At 38.6% G+C, this 12471-nt stretch overlaps 1 protein-coding gene across 1 annotated transcript in view; it reads right to left on the reverse strand.

Moving 5' to 3' along the window:
- Nucleotides 1–4807: 4807 nt before the first annotated feature.
- The window catches only part of ENTHD1 (ENTH domain containing 1), a 107795-nt gene continuing 100131 nt past the window's right edge, over nt 4808–12471 (reverse strand). The window contains exon 6 of the mRNA XM_068561872.1: nt 4808–5412. Within this exon, the coding sequence (XP_068417973.1) occupies nt 4808–5412 (605 nt within the window). The remainder of the gene's footprint in view (nt 5413–12471) is intronic.

Raw genomic sequence — 12471 nt, forward strand, 5'->3', positions numbered from 1 at the left:
GTTTCTCTAAACGAGTAAATTTCAAGATGTCTGACGTAGCACTTTTTGGTGATGGGGGGGTGGGGAGTGAAGAATGCTTTATCTCTGGAAACTTTTTCTTCTCAACTGTTGGCAATGTACAACTAAGAAATTCTATAGCCACTACAAAAAAGAGATATTGTATCCTACTACCCCTTAAGAATCCATTGGTGGATTTCCCAGATGCATGAAGAAAGCCAACAGAAGATGTCTTAAGATTTCATACTTATTTTATGCTCTGCTTTATTTCATAAAGAAGTTTATTTGCCCAACATGTCATTAGTGGCATTTATTTCAATAATACTGGAATTCATATTTCAGCTCAAAAGTTATTTCCTTAAAGAATTCTTTCACCAGGTCAAATCCTATATATTATTTCCCAGAACTATTAGCCTCTCACATTTTAAAAACCAATTTGATTAATCTATCAAATTTCTCCAGAATTCTAGAACTCAAGCTGTGTGAGGACAGGAGCTATATCTGATTTTGCTCAGCACTGTATCCCCAGGGCCTGGTACAGGGTCTTATAAATAATAGGCACTGAAAAAGACAGAAACCTGACAGGCAAATGATCAAATAAGCCACTTTTCCCTAAGAGCACTTGTTGAGTTCAACAAATTCCAACTTTCATTTTGATGGCCTTGAAAGGTGATAGGAACAGAAATTACTGCACACAAGGTGGGGCATCTAACAAGAGATACTCCTTACAGCAAAGTGGAACCCAATGGCTATGCATTGAGAATGAATTAGAAATGAATCATCTCTTATGAGAAATTTAAGTCTGAGATTAACCTGGGTATTCTAGAAAATTTCAAGCCATGACCTTGATTTACCTAACCAGTATGGTGGTGCAATAGCACCTGGCACTTGGCAGAAGCAAAAAACAAATTCCTGTGTTAATTGTACAAATAAATTTTCAATTGTCATGACCAGCACATAGTCAAAAATAATCAGGTACGTTGGGACTTCCCTGGTGGCACAGTGGTTAAGAATCCACCTGCCAATGCAGGGAACATGGGTTCGAGCCCTGGTCCGGAAGGATCCCACATGCCACGGAGCAACTAAGCCTGTGTGCCACAACTACCGAGCCTGTGCTCTAGAGCCCACGAGCCACAACTACTGAGCCTGCGTGCCGAGAGTCCGTGCTCCACAACAAGAGAAGCCACCACAATGAGAAGCCTGCACACCACAACAAAGAGTAGCCCCCTTTCTCTGCAACTAGAGAAAGCCTGTGTGTGGCAACGAAGACCCAATGCAGCCAAAAATAAATAAATAAATAAATAAATTTAAAAAAAACCAGGTACACAAGAAACATAACATCGTGAGCACAAATCAGCAGGGCAATAGATAACAAAAACAGACCTGCAAAAACCTTAGGTTCTAGAATTACCAGAGAGCACAATAAGCTGGGAAATTAAGAAATATACTTCTACATTTCTTCATGATAGGAATTAGAATATATTTTGAGCCAAAAGACAATGAAAATATTATCAATACCTATCAAAACTTGTGGTTCAATGCTGAAGCCACTTCAGAAAATAGTTTGTCAATTCCTCAAAAAGTTAAACATAAGAATTACCATATGACCCAGCAATTCAACTCCTACGTATATGACCAAGAGAAATGAAAACACATGTTCACACAAATTCATAATAGGCAAAAAGTGCAAACAACCCAAATGTCCATGATGAATTGATAAACAAAATGTGGTATATATCCATATAAAGCAGTATTATTCAGCCATAAAAAGGAATGAAGTACTGATATATGTTACAACATGGATGAACCTAAAAAACATTATGCTAAATGAAAGAAGCCAGACACAAAAAGCCAAGTATTATACAATTCCATTTATATGGGATATTCAGAATAGGCAAATTCATGGAGACAGAAAGTAGATTAGTAGTTGCCAGGGGCTTGGAGGAGGGGGCAATGAGGAGTGGCTACTAACAGGTATGGATGTTTTTTTTTGTGGTAATAAAAATGTTCTAGAATAGGATAGTGGAACCTTGTGAATAAACTAAAACCACTAAATTGTACACTTTAAAAGGGTAAATTTTATGGTATGTGAATTATATCTCAATTTTAAAAAATTGTGGATTGCAGCTATGTAAAGGAAAATTTATAGCCTTAAATGCATGTATTAAGCCATTCTTAAAAGTTCCTATCAAGAATACTTTCTAGTTTACTTACTGTTCTTATTAGTAAGAATTCTATACTAGTTTGCTTGCCATTCCTAGTAACAAAGATATGCTTGAAAATATCTGCAAGAAACATAGACCTATGAAAAGCAATAAAGCAGATTTTAAAAGAACCAAGTAGAATTCTAGAAATGAAAAATACAATAACTCAATTAAAAACCCTATGGGGAGATTTAACAACAGATTAGACATAGCTAAAGAGACAATTAGTTAACTGGAAGGTAGGTTGGGAAATAATTACCCTGATTCATGCAACAGGTATGCTGAAGTATTCTGTTGTGAAGTGTCATGATATCTGAAACTTACTTTCAAAGGGCTCAGCAAAACATGTTTTTGTGTGTGTCTACCTACATAATGTGTATACAGACATACATGTGTTTAGCAACAGAGGGAGATAAAGCAAACATGGCAACATGTTAAAAATTGGTGAATCTGAATAAAGGCTATATGGATGTGCAATGTATAACCGTACACTGAACATTTTTATAAACTATTCTATTCTAAAATTTAAAAATGGTAAATTAGCAAAATGGTAGCACTTACAATAGCATAAAAATATCAAGAACAAAGAATTAGGTCTTTAAAAAAGAAATAGAAGCCCTCTGTGGGAGAAATAATGAGCCTATTGAAAAACATTAGGAGAACATTTATATGGATATAGATAGAGATATACCATGTTCATGGATTAGAAGATTAAATTTTTAAAAATTCCCCCAAATTGATTAATAGACTTAATGCAACTTTGTTCAAAATCTAATAGGGCTTTGGAAAGAACTTGACAAGATGATTCTGTAATGCATATGGAAGACAAAAGGGCCAAGAATAGAAAAACCCTCTTGGATTCCAAACACTACACACTGTATTTTTTTTGTTCCTACCTCAGTGGTGGCTCTTTCTCAGCTCCTTCATTGGTTCCCCAACTTCTTCCTGATCTCATGTTAGAATGCCCCAGGGCTCAGGCCTTCAACCCTTTTCCACTATCACACTGACTCCTTTGGTGATTTCATACAGTCTCATAGCTCTAAATAAAAATCAACTACTAACTCTCAGCCTCCATTCCAATCTAGACCTGTCTCTCAAATTCACTCTCATCTCCAACTGTTTACTTGATATCTTTAATTGGTTATCTGATAGACATCTGATATTTAACAAAATGGATGCCTCAATTTTTTTTCTGTCTTCAACTTTCCTCATCTCAGTTGATGGTAACTTCATCCTGAATTTTAGTTGCTTAGTCCAATACCTTGGGTTCATCTTTGACTCCTCTCTTTCTCTCATATATTTTATCCAACCCATCAGCAAATCCCTAAACGAATCACTTCTCACTTTCCTTTACTATGCTCACCCTGGTTTGAGCCACATCAACTCTTACCTGGCTAACTTCAACAGCCTTCTGATTGGCTTACCTGTCTCATCCCATGTCCCTGCACTAACAGTCCCCTCTAGTTCTTAACCGAGTTTGCATGACGAAAATCAGTTTTGATTTGGGAGTGGCACCCAGGGCATTAGAATACTTTTTAAATGTCTCATACTTCTTCAAAATTATCAGATATTATTTTATCCTTTGGTTAGTAATTGTTGAAACTGAGTGACAGGTACATGGAGCCCTTTACACTATTCTTTCAAATAAATATGAAATAAAACAAAAGTTTCTCTGGTGACTCTACCACCTTTTTTTTTTTTTTTTGGCTGCACTGCTTGGCATGAGGAATCTTAGTTCCCTGGCCACTTCCCCTGCAGTGGAAGCATGCAGTCTTAACCACCGGACTGCCAGGGAAGTCCTCTGGTGACTCTAATCTGCAGCAGGATTGAAAAACAATGGTCTGTAATCCCAAAACCAGAGCATTTTCCCTATAAATAATTGAGACATTTCTACTTGAAAGGCAGTCTTAAAGAATTAAAAAGATACATGTAAGATGAAAAACACCAAATTTATTTTCCAAAATACAAGAAAAAGAGTACACATTTAAATTCACTTTGCAATATACATTAACAAAAACAACAACAAACCACCTGTTCCATGTCCTACTTGTCTCAACTTAACTCTCAACCAACGGTGGCATTCGTAAGAAGGGAAAGATTTCTGGCCCTTGGTTTGCAGAACCTGAAACTTGACATGAGAACATGTGAAATGTATACTCCAGACTCAGTTCTCCTAAATCAAGGCAAAGGTTTGTTAACAATGAATCTCCAAACAGATGGAAGATGAAGGGCTTCTTACTACCAATTTATCCAAAAGTTCTAGAATAGTTATTTGCAGTTTGAAGTCTGACCACAACTTTCACTAGTGCTCAATGTATTTTGAGGTAAAGTACAGAGCATGGAAGAATGAAATTCTCTTCAGTTTCAAATGAACTAATATCTAAACCTGAAAATATTATCAAAGGTGATTCTTTGTTTCTGTAAAGAATAAACCACCCAAATGAATTTATTGGTTTGAAATATACTTGTTTAATAAACCTGACAAGGAAAAATCAAACCAACAACCCTATTTTTGCCATAGTAATGAGAATCTATAAAAGGTTAACTTCTTAGTCCTTGGGAAGTGACACCACATGAGTTCTATAAAAAAATGGCTATTGAGATTGTTAGACTCGATGTGAGCCCCCCTCAGAATACTGGGGAAACTGCAGAGACTTGTTTATTTGTGGACTATTCCCACTCATGCTTACCAGATGGCTATTGATGACATTAAGTTCTTGTATCACCATGCTCAGATCTTCATGTAATTTAACTATTGCGTTTTTCACCTCCCCTAGAAGAACGTTAGTGGAATCGTTTGTTTCAGGCTCCCTAGGCAGGTCTTTGGTTGCCTGAAAACTAGAACAGGACATAGAGGTGAAATGGTCTACATTTTGGGTGGAAAATGCTACCCAATTACTGCTAGAAATAGGACTTGTCTTCTTTTTGGCAGAATCAGAGTTGTCTGGAAGAATTTCCAGTAGGTTGAGGTGGTCATTTTCCTCTTCATCAGAGGACAGTGGGCCCCTAAGAGCAAAAGGGTGATGAACCCTGGCTGTCTTATCTTTATCTTTAACAGAGGCAGAAGAAGATTGTTGATGGGACAAAGTCCAGAAGGAAGGTCCGGCCAAAACTGGGGGTGAGAGATGAACAGACTTCTCTGGAGAGGCTGAATCAGGAGATGACACGGATAAAGTAGAAAAGAAGGAGGCTCCCTCAGAGGCAGTTGAAACTAAAATGTATAAATGACAGACAAAGATTAGGCAACATACAAATGACAGTAATAGCTAAAATCATTTTACAGTGTAAAATCCTATCTGGTCTCAGCTTAAATAAATTACTTAGAATTTTATATGTTAACTCGTCATAATAAGCCCAAATAAACCCAAAGCAGGAAATAGAGAAAATCTAAAGATGTGTTATATATCAATAATACCATGGAAATGAAACTAAAATAGAAATATCAATATTCATCTTGACTCTCAAACCTTGCCCAATATATTTTTACACTACACTTACCAGAGAGAGCAGAAAAGTATTACATGCTATTCTACTCACTGCCAGCATTTTAAGTTGACATTTAAAGTAGAAAGTGTGAGAAGCCTGTAACTTAGATTCCTTCATTTTTTTTTTTTTTGACAGAAAATATTATGGCAAAATGAACAACCAACTACAAGTACCCCACAGTTATAAAACTAGTCTTTTTCTCTTAATGGTCAAATATAGTCAAGACTGAGTCCAAGCCATCTGAGATCCAGGACACTTCAGCACATGTATATAATTTTTTTTTTTCCACCAAGAAACTGTAAGTAAAATAAAAAGCATTCTAAGCTTATTTTCCACAAAATTAAAAATTTGATAACGTTTTAAACTTCCCTTCAGGCAAAATCATATTAAATCTCTTCTTTCACACTTCATTCTAAATCATTATTTCCCGAACTGTTCTGGGGAACACTGTGTTCCTTAAGATGTAAAAAGATGTTTTGTGAGAACAGGGCTTCAAAGTCAAGACTAGCCAATTGCATACATACGGTGCCTCCCATTAGGAGATTAACCATGTCCGTTAGCAGATTTAAGGTTCTGAGAAATCGACAGTACAGCTGACCCTTGAACAAGGGGGTTAGGGGCGCTGGCCCTCTGCACATTTGAAAATCCCTGTATAATCTTACAGTTGGCCCTCCATATCCGAGGTTCTGAATCAGCAGATTCAATCAACCTCCGATCCTGTAGTACTGTACTACGTGTTTATTGAAAAAAATCATGTATAAGTAGACCCATGCAGTTCAAACCCATGTTGTTCAAGGGCCACCTGTAATTTATTCAAGTGTTTTCCAAACTTTCTTGGGCACAGAACTTTTTCTTGTCTCCTTGGAATGTCTGTTTACATTCACTTATGTCTTAGGTGGTAAAAATTGGCAAATTCCAGTGCTAAGGTCTTTGTAACTAACTCTGGGCTTGTTACTTAAAAAAACAAAACAAAACAAAACAAACTTATTGACTATAAGTCATAGAAGAGGGGAATTAATGCTTACCATTTAGCACTTATCTTTCTATATTAATTTTATTTATTTTACATATTCATGTCCTTCTAAACTAAATTGGACCTCCTGTAAAAAAATGTGGCCAGGGCAGGCAGCTTCTATTTTCTGCTTCAAAGCTCTCTGAGGCCTATCTCCAGTTCTCAGGAAAGAATTCCAATCACAAAACTTTTGGGGGGTGAAATGAGTATTCTCAGCTGATGCAGCAGCAGGACACAAAAAGGAAAGTAGGAACTTCATTAACACACGGTCAAGACAGGACAAGCACACTTAAGAATCTAGGTCAGCCCTATCCAGATAGTCTATCCTTGGATTAAAAAGAGGGTACGTGGTAATGGGCATGCCAATGACGAAAGCCTCAGCATATTTGTGTTCTGAGTCACACAGCGACACTCTGAGCTCCACTCACAGCTGTCATCTGACATGTCCTTCTGCCATCCTCCTGTTTTCTGTATCCCAGGTCTTTCTCTTTCTTGGTCTACCCTCGTGCTGGAGCAGCACGTTCTCCAGTAGTTCACTGAAAAAGGATGCACGAAAAGTAAAATTTTGAGAACTCGCATGTCTGAAAATGTCCATGTTCTACTTTTAGGCTTAATGATATTTGGTTAGGTAAAGAATTCTGGGTCAGAAATCCTTTCTTTCAGACTTGTGAAGGCAAAATTCCACTGTCTTCTTGCTTCCAGTATTGCTGCTCTGGAGTGGGAGCCATTCCATTCATTGTATATAACTGTATGTAACGGTTTTATCTCTGAAGTTTCATAGAATTTCCTCTTGGTCTGCCGTGTTTGGAGGCTTCTCTGTGTGCCCCAAGGGTGACTTTTTTTTATTCATTGAGGTCAACTGAAAGTCAACTGACTTTTAATCAGGAACTCATTTCCTTCAGCTTTAGAAAATTTTCTTTACCGCTTTAATAATTTATTTTCTCCTCTCTGTTTTCTCTGTATTCTTTTTCCGAACCTCTAACTAGTCCAGGTGTTAGACCTCCTGGAATAGTCCTCTAATCTTCATTTTCTCTCCCATCTTCCCTACCTTTGTCTTTGTGCTCTACTTCCTCAGAGAGTTTTGTCAACTTTAGCTTTCAATCCTACCACTGAGTTGCTAATTTCTGCTCTTATATTTTTAACTTCCAAGAGCTATTTTTTGGGGGTTCTCAGAAATTCTTTTTGTAACACCCTGTTTTTGTTTCATGGGTGCAACATATTCTCTTATCCCTTGTCTCAATGTTCCACATTAGAAGTTTCTTTCAGATGTCTGGAACACCTTGCTGTCTGCTTATGATTAAGAATGAAAAATTACAAAGTTGATTGGAAGCTCTGAGTGTAAGTGTGAGACTTGTCAACACTGAGCTTCAGTGTATAGTCATCTGAGTGGGTCATCTGTTGGGGAACCACTAATGTCGGTATCTTTGGTTCTTTCCTCTGAGGGTTATAGGTTCTTGTGAGAACAGTTTCTCTCTCCTGCCTAGAAGGTAAAGATCTGGCTCCCGGTGTGCTGGGAGTCTAGCAGGGAAAGGGGACAGGGTTCTCAGCATTCAGCATTTGGTTTGCATATGGTCACTTAATCCTGTAGTGTTTGTTATACGACCTGCACACTCAACTCTACCTAGCATCTCTCATTTCAGAGACCCTCCACCTACCTTCTCCAGAAAACAAATCTCCAGACTTCTGCCAGAGGTTGTAAGAGTGGGTGAATATTCAGGGCAATTGTTTATCTATTTGGCAAGGAGGAAAAGTCTAAGGATTTAAATTGCTTTTCAAATAGCTATTTTCTAATTCTCTTTATTTAGCACCACACTCCAATAACAACATGTGGAGTAGGCTTTATAACCCCATTTATTTTATTTTATTTTTAAATAAATTTATTTATTTATTTTTAATCTATTTTTGGCGTGTTGAGTCTTCGTTGCTGCACGCTGCACGCGGGCTTTCTCTAGTTGCGGTGAGCGGGGGCCACGCCTCGCCGCGGTGCGCGGGCTTCTCATTGCGGTGGCTTCTCTTGTTGCGGAGCATGGGCTCCAGGCGTGCAGGCTTCAGGAGTTGTGGCACGTGGGCTCAGTAGTAGTGGCTCTCGGACTCCAGAGCACAGGCTCGGCAGTTGTGGCACACGGGCTCAGCTGCTCCGTGGCACGTGGGATCTTCCCGGACCAGGGCTCAAACCTGTGTCCCCTGCATTGGCAGGCGGATGTTTAACCACTGCACCACCAGCGAAGTCCCTATAACCCCATTTAAAACATGAGGCAAAGGAATCTCAAAGAGGCAAAGAAACTTTCCCAAGATCACAGGACTAAAAAGGGGCAGAGATGAGACTCAAATTCTAGTCTCTGATGTTAAACCATATAATCTAACCCACTAAGCTCTAAGTCCACACCATTCTACTATATTATAATTATTTTTACAGTATTAAAGAATTATGTTAAATTCTGGATATAAAATTGAGAAGGCAGGCAACCAGGATGGTGAGGGAATATGACAACCATTCCTTACATAAAGATATATAAGGAATGGTTGATGGATATGCAAATCTTTACTCAAAAAGGGATAGGAAGACAAAGGGTAAGAGGCTATATTTGGTTATTGGAAAATAGTCACAAAATCTTAGTAATATTTATCTCCCTTTTCTCATATCGTGCACAAGTTGGAACTGGGGTTAACAGGTGAAAGTAATAGGAAAAGAGATTTCAGCCCAATTTAAAAAAGAAAACTTTCTAATAGTCATGGTTTTCCACACATGAAATGAGCTGCTTTGGGAAGTGGTGAGATTCTTGATATTCATGGAGCTCATGCACAGCCTGAATGACCGTTTGGCAGGAATGTTTCAGGCCAGATCAACGCATCATGTGACAGAACTATATATCCTTGGTGAGATTCTAAGATTCTAGGACCCAAAACACATATGTTAAGAGTACTAAGAAACTATTCTAGAAATAATTCACTCTGGTCAGGAAGAATGATTTCATAAGGAACATTTAAGAAGGCCGGGAGGAAAATAATATTTGAGTCAAATATTAATATCATGTTATCCATGTAAAGATAACACAGTTATGACAGTCACACACGTGTGACAGGATGAATATCTGGTATTCCACTTCATGTGTAGTGTTTCTCAGGGTGTGGTTCCTGAACCAGCAGCAGCAGCACCTGGTTATTTGTTAGAGATGAACTTCTTGGGCCCCACCCCGGACCAACTGAATCAGACACTTGCGGGGATGGGTTGGGCTCAGGAAACGGATTTTTAACAAACCTGCGTTTCTGTTGCATGCTCAGGTTTGAGAATCACTGCTTTTTACTGTATGCCCACCCTCCTTCTGCTTTGTAGCTACAACTGCTGAGTAAATAGCTTCTCACTATTTACAGTTCTGCAGCTTTGATTCAGAGGCTACAGGATGCTTTTGCTCATAAAAAGCCACTTCATCTCTAATTGCTGCAGGCCAATTTACTTTTGTTTCCAAACACGCTGCAGCTGTGCCAGACGCTGCACACTGCACTTCAGGGTGCATCTCCCTGCCTGTTTAGTGACCCTTCTCTGGCTCATTAAGGAGTTTATTTGTTAACAAGCATCCTCCTCATACAGTCCACCCCCCAGAGCTGAAATGCAGAGAATATTGCAAATAAGCCGCAGTAAATGGCTGGTTGTAAAAATCTCACTGTGTGATACATGCATGCTAATGAATGTTGCACTCACTTGAAAATAGCACTGACAAAATTATTCCAAATGCTGATGTGTTATCTCTAACTTTTTATACTCACGAATAACATTGGGTCTGTTAATTATCATATTACAATTTTAAACTTAAAAAGCATTTGGAAGTACTGGGCTGCAAAAATAAGATGACAAATACACTTCTGGAAATATTTAAAAACTCTCTTTAGCAGGAAATGGAAATTTTTCTGCTAGCAGCAGGTCTTTGGTCAACTAAACAGTTCACTGTACAACAGAGGGATTTTTTTTTTCATTCTCCAATTCACCTCTTTCAGTCTTCCTCACTGATATATAATGGCTGTCAAGTTACCTACACACATGAATTAAACTACTGTGATTTTGTTCTATGGTTAAAAAAATGAGACATTTACAAAAATCTTTATAACAGAATTATTCATAACAGCCAAAAAGTGGAAACAACTCAAATGTCCATCAACTGATGAAGGGATAAATAAAATGTGTTTATCTATACATTGGAATATTATTCAGCCATAAAAAGGAATGAAGTACTGATTTATGTTACAACATGGATAAACCTTGAAAACATGATGCTCAGTGAAAGAAATCAGTCACAGAAGGCCACATATTGCATGACTCCATCATATGAAATGTCCAGAATAGACAAATCCAGAGAGACAGAAAGTAGATAGTGGTTGCCAGGGGCTGGGGTGAGGGGGACTGGGAGTGACTGCTCATGTGTACAGGACTTTTTAAAATTAATTAATTAATTGATTGATTGATTGATTTTTTGGCTGTGTTGGGTCTTCGTTGCTGCTCGCAGGCTTTCTCTAGTTGCAGCAAGCGGGGGCTACTCTTTGTTGCGGTGTGCAGGTTTCTCATCACAGTGGCTTCTCTTGTTGTGGAGCACGGGCTCGTGGTGCATGGGCTTCAGTAGTTGTGGCATGAGGGCTCAGTAGATGTGGCTCGCAGGCTCTAGAGCACAGGCTCAGGAGTTGTGGCACATGGGCTTAGTTGCTCTGTGGCATGTGGAATATTCCCGGACCAGGGCTCAAACCCGTGTGCCCTGCCTTGGCAGGTGATTCTTAACCACTGCGCCACCAGGGAAGTCCCTGTACAGGACTTTTGAGGGTCATGGAAACGTTCTGGAATCAGTAGTGATGGCTGTACAACTCTAAGAATATACTAAAAACCACTAAATTGTCCATTTTAAAACGGTGCATTTTATGGTACATGAATTAGATCTCAATTTTTTTAATGTAATATTTGAAATTTTACTTTTAATGCCATTATTATAAATAAGCTACACAAAAGAACCTGATTTAGGAGTAACACAGAGAAATGCTAATAAGTCTGCCTCATTATAAGTGATTATAAATCACTTATGCTACATTTGTACTAGGAAAATTGGATTACTGGATTAAAGATGAGTTTACTCACTTACCTATGAAGTATAAGTTTGGTTCACTAAATTTAAAAAATCATATCAGTGTATCTTTTTGTCTGTACAAAAGCAGGCAGGGGCTGTGCAGCTGGAAGAGCTGTCGGGGCCGTGTCTGGGGGACAGGGAGCACCTGTGCTGTGACTTCCCCTGCAGGTGATAAGACTCCCCTCTCCCTTCAATGCTCTGCTCTGCGCGGTGCTTCTGAATCAGCCTGACCAGTAGCTCAGAGTTAGCTGAGATGGTCTGCAGAACTGTTTTCTATCATTTTCCCCATTTCTTAGGGAAATTGTTAATTGTTCTAGCTCTGAAGGCTTTTATAGCCCAAAAGAAAAAGGTATGGTTAATGAGTCCTTTGTGTGTGTGTCATGTTTGGTTTCTTTCCCCAGCAAAGGTGAACTGAAAAACAGCTACAAAGAACAACTACTGCTGAAATTCAGAGTAAGAAAATGGAACCGATGAGACAGAAAGAAAGGACGAAGCCAGTGAGAATGCTCACAACTATCGCAACATGAGAATGTATAGATTTTTTTTTCCTCCCCCAAATTAGAAAGTAAAATCCAGTGCGTCTAACACACTTACCCTAACTGTGGCTTATGAGACTATAACGAAAGCTGCCTGCCACCAGATCTGGCTTCTAAGTACTTACTAGCTC

Source organism: Eschrichtius robustus, chromosome 13 (genome assembly GCF_028021215.1).
Source record: "Eschrichtius robustus isolate mEscRob2 chromosome 13, mEscRob2.pri, whole genome shotgun sequence".
In the NCBI taxonomy this organism is placed as follows: domain Eukaryota; kingdom Metazoa; phylum Chordata; class Mammalia; order Artiodactyla; family Eschrichtiidae; genus Eschrichtius; species Eschrichtius robustus.